Here is a 4,761-nt window from a genome sequence, read left to right as displayed (position 1 = left end):
GCTGGCGAGTTTACACCTTACAGAGAATCGATGCCACGTAATTGCTTTCACTGTGATCTTCTTAATATTACTAAGGGGAGTTGTACTTCGCAGGGAGAGAGAGCGCAAAAAGAAGGCGGAAGAAGAAGTTAAACCTCCCCGAGAGGAACTCCAACCGGAAGGGGAAGAAGGAAAAGAAGCAGAAGAAGCAAGAAAAGCAGAAGAAGCACGAGAAGGAGGAAAGCCTGTGCAGGAAGAAGAACCTTCACCGGAGCAGGTATTTTTGCAGCCAGAGGAACCTGCGAAAGAAATACCCCTGCCCCAAATGCCTATGGCACAAATTCCCGTGCCGCTACCGCGGCGTAAACCAAAAGCGGAAGTTCCACCGGAGAAACAACCGGAGGAGCCTGGTGGCGATGGAATACCAGATGAAGGATTCATGCAAAGGCCGATAACTCGTGCTAGGAGGACCGGAAAGGAGTTTGTCCGGAAGGCGGGGCCTCCTCCCGCGGCCCTTCCCCAGGCGCAACCAGGTATTGAAGAGGAAGAGGAAGCGGCAGCAGAAGAACACGCCCAACAAGTGACTCAGCCACTACCTGTAGAGCCTACTCCACCACAGCCTACCTTGCCACAGCTTCCGGAACAACCAGCGCCAGGTCCAGCGCCAGGTGTGCCCGAAGCTGAGTACATGGAGCCTTCTGTCCCTCCAGCCGTTGTCACTTTGCCGCCCCACGAATACCACGGACCCATACCAGTCGCGTACATCCACGAAGATAATGATCTGCAAGAATTAAGGGCTCGGCAAAACGTCATCACCAATCTGGTTAATGTTGCGGCCATGCTGGTAGATGAATTGCCAGGAAATGAGGCACGATCAATTCTCGATGTATTAAAGGAAAAAGTGGACACAGCTGAAAAGGCGGAAAGGGAGTACAATGTTGCAAAGGGCTGCATGGATCCAAACCTTCCACTCATTCGGAGTGAGACCGTCAGCAAAATGGAAGCATCCATTGGAGGAGCCCGCGATGCTCTAGTGGAGTTGGTAGGTCTTGCAAAATTCCACGGTGAGCAGGTGCATGCGTACTGTTCTGAGAATATTTTTTTTTCGGACGCCGAGGGTTTGCAGACAGCTCTGGCGGATATGATGGCTTCGACAGCGTTCAAAATATCTCTCTCGACGCTGTCTCGGGTGGGAAATGATTCAATAACTCTGAAACATGAGATTGAGGACCAGCTTAGAATCCTGCAGTCATTAGAGTTCGTAGACGAGTGCGGAGCAGATGATTTTGTCAAAGCTTACGCAGCCGTTGCTGCCATGAACTTCAGGATGAAAGCCTTGCAACGTTTGTCTGCTCTGGACAGTGCACTGAAGAAATATATACTACAAGCTCACAAGGTTTGGATGATGGGAAAGCTGCAGTTGGTTCGCATACCGCTCGAGATGGATACAAATTTGATACAGGAACTTCATGTGTTATTGTCAAAAAATCGCCCAGCATCTGCGGGGCAAACCGCTTCTGGAATAACAAATGAAGACATGCAAGCCGTAAAAGATTTGTTTCAGCGGCAATATAAGGATGTTCAAGGTATGGATGGTGCGAAGGAAGTCGAGGCTGTTAAAGCTGCGTACGAACGCGCGAAACTAGTTAACGAAAGGCTCAAATCCATACTGGGAGTGCAAAAGGATAAGCTGAATTTAGCTCTGAAGCGCCAGCCGCTCAGCAAGGAAGAGGCCAACGCTGCGGCTGAGGCCATTGCGAAAATTGCTGAGACTGCCATCGGCGACAGCGAAGAATTCTGGCGCTCTGCGCATGAGGCTTATGCACAGATTGGCGGCAAACCTGAAGATATTGTTGTGGCTAGCGGCAAAGCGCTACTGCAAAAACTGTCAACTAAGATAAAGACCAGTACTGGTGAGCAGGTAGAGGGTGCTGTGACCGCTGAGAATGTTGCCGCAGATGCTGTGAAGAAATTGTTTCTCGAACAATGGCGCGGAATTGAAGCTTTGGCGAGGGATTATTGGTTGAGAGCGCAGGAGACGGTAGAGGCGGCGAGGAAGGTGAAAAAGTACAAACTAGATAACGAAACATTTGGATCATCTGGACTGGATAAGAGAACGAAACTTAGGACTACGGCGGTTGAGAGGAAAGCAAAGACAGGACTTCTGTTGCTAAGATTTCAATGTTTGCATGAATTATCAAAGGAAATTGAGACGTATGAAAGAACACTTAGCGATGCACTCATGTATCCATTCGACCCTTCATCAGGGGCATGGAATGAAATACGAGAGCTGAAAAACCGATTCGACTCTGACAAGGCAATGCTGAAAGACGCTAAAAATGTTGAAGATATACCTGAAATCATAGAAAGGATGCTGCAGTTATCCTTGAGAGCGTTGACTCTGATTGAGAACGAGCGCTTCGCTCAGATTATACGGGGAATCGAAAAGGCACGCACTGATATTCATAACTCAGCGCGGTATTAAAACAGGCTTCTGAACACTCGGGAGGCACTGACGTATAGCTGTCCATATTTCCTAGATTTCATTGTTACTCACATAAAATAACATGATGGTGCAGCATGCACTTCCGCGTCTAAACGGCCGTTATTGCAAAATTCTGTGTAAATTTCAAAAGTGCGTCTGAGCACGCTTTGCATTGGCGAATATCTCTTTCCCGTTGCCTTCTCTTAGTAAGCATTTCTGGTAAGAGGAAACGCTTATATTCGGGCATTGTTTGCGCCGATGTGGATTTGGCCCCAGCATTACTGTCTCGTCGCGCGAGCCATACGCAACGTTTGTTCTGTAGAGTTATTGGTGCGTAGTCTTTACGCAGTGCATATTTCTCTGTTTCTTCCGCTCAGGCAGCCGAGTGGAGTTACGTGTCTGGCACTGCTCCGTTGCGCTTTGCATTGCCTTTTGCAATGTTAACCGAATACCACCGTTTTTTCTAACTTTTTATATAGGACAGCTGTCCTTCCGCTGTGTGTGCTTTGAATAAGCTCACCGCGGATGGCGAGTAGATGTGGCTCCAGGTACTCGCATGTCTGAAGGCGGCAGGAAATGCCATCAGTTAAAGCAGATGTCGCTGTGTCTCCATCGCCTTCTGCTGCTGCTGTTGCTGCTTGCTGTCGTCTGTCTGTACATCGCGCTGCAGCAGCAACTTGCTCGTGCCTTTGTTACTACGGCGGGTCGTTGGCCCCTAATACCTCCGCAGTCATTTCAAACGAAAAATGCCTTCTGCAGCAGCAGTCGCAACAGCAGTATCGGCACCAGCAGGAGCAGCAAAACACGTCAATCGGGAGTTCCTTCCACCTCCGCCCTTCTGCTACGGAGGGGAAGCAACTGCAGCTTGGTGAATCTCGTCTTGCTTCTGTCCAGCGAACAGCAACAGCAACAACAACGGCAAGGGCATCAACCGAAGCCGCAACACCTTCGGGCCCTTTGGTGCCTCTTTATCTGCGTTGTCTTCTTGTTGGGGGTCGCACACCTTCCAGTGCCTGCTGCTGCTGCTGCTGCTGCTCCTACAGCAGCTGCTGCTGCTTCTTAGGGGAGATGGAGAGGCCTCCATAAAAGCATCAGGCCCAGACATTGGGGCCCCGTCAACAGCACAAGACTGCAATCACCAGAGGGGGCTGCCAACAACGCACTGCCGCCTTAGGGGTCCCCACACCCTTTGGGGGCCCTCCAATGCCACAGGGGACCCCCATAGCCACAGACAGACCCCAATGTCTTTCGAGCCCCCATTAGGCACATCGGAGGCCGACACCACCAAAACGGGGAATCGAATGCCACAGCGCCCCCCCCCACACAAGGCCATAGCGGGCCCCATGCGACAGCTAGGCCCCCAAGGGCAGAGGGGGGCTCGAAGTACACCGTAGGGGACTCCCAAAAATGGGAGATGTCGCCGAAAGCATTGGGGGCCCTCAACGGACCTTTGAAGGGGCCCTCGGGGAGCCGTTAACGACTAAACCCTAAAGCCAAGACGGCACTCCTATCACCAGTCGACTAGGGTCTTGCGCTTAGGGTTTAGGGTTTATGGGGGTGTTTGCAGGACACCGGAGAAGGTGAAGAAAAAAACAAGAATAAGATGACGAGCGAATGCGTATCAGCTTGTTTCTCCTTTCTCCTCTTTGTCTGTCTCTTACTTTTTGCTCTCCCCGTCTTTTTGTTTTTTGTATGCTGCTGCCCCATCCCTCCGGTTTCTTCTGCTGCTCCCACTGCTGTTGCTGTTGCTTTTGCTGCTGCTGCTGCTGGTGCTGCTGCCCTTGCTACTGCTGCTGCTGCCACTGCCGTTGTAGCTGCTGCTGCCACTGCTGTTGCTGCTGCTATTGGCACTGTTGCTGCTACTGCCACTGTTGTTGTTGTTGCTGCTGCTGCTGTGTCATGTGTTTAATTTTTGCTGCTCGCCGTTTACGGAGTGGCTCTCTTAGAATTGCCTTGATGCGGCAAGCAGCCTACAGCGCATTCGTGTCATCATCAACGTCATAATCAGCATCAGCAAAAGAGACTGGCAGTCCCCGTTTGGGTGGTGCGGCAGGCGGGTCGATATTAACCTTGCTGCTCCTGCTGATGTTGCTGGTGCTGCTGGTGCTGCTGCTGATGCTGGCGGTGGTGGTGCTGCTGATGCTGGTGGTGGTGCTGCTGCTGATGCTGGTGGTGATGCTGCTGCTGCTGCTGATAGTGCTCCTGCTGCTGTTGCTGAAGCTGATGCTGATATGCCTCCCTCTGTCTCTTACTTCTCTTTTATTATATAATATATGCCTCTATATCATTCTGTCTCC

The 4,761-nt window shown here is 51.1% G+C and overlaps 1 protein-coding gene across 1 annotated transcript in view; it reads left to right on the top strand.

Annotated features, from left to right (window-relative positions):
- EMH_0024980 (uncharacterized protein) overlaps positions 1-2,464 on the top strand; it is a gene marked incomplete at both ends in the record, with an annotated part of 3,767 nt that extends 1,303 nt beyond the window's left edge. Inside the window, one exon of the mRNA XM_013502380.1 lies at positions 94-2,464. Coding sequence (XP_013357834.1) covers positions 94-2,464 — 2,371 coding nt within the window. The remainder of the gene's footprint in view (positions 1-93) is intronic.
- Between the last annotated feature and the right edge of the window lie 2,297 nt (positions 2,465-4,761).

This window comes from Eimeria mitis, genomic scaffold (assembly GCF_000499745.2).
Source record: "Eimeria mitis Houghton genomic scaffold, Emh_scaff901, whole genome shotgun sequence".
NCBI lineage: Eukaryota > Apicomplexa > Conoidasida > Eucoccidiorida > Eimeriidae > Eimeria > Eimeria mitis.
This window is presented reverse-complemented; position numbering and strand designations above follow the sequence as displayed.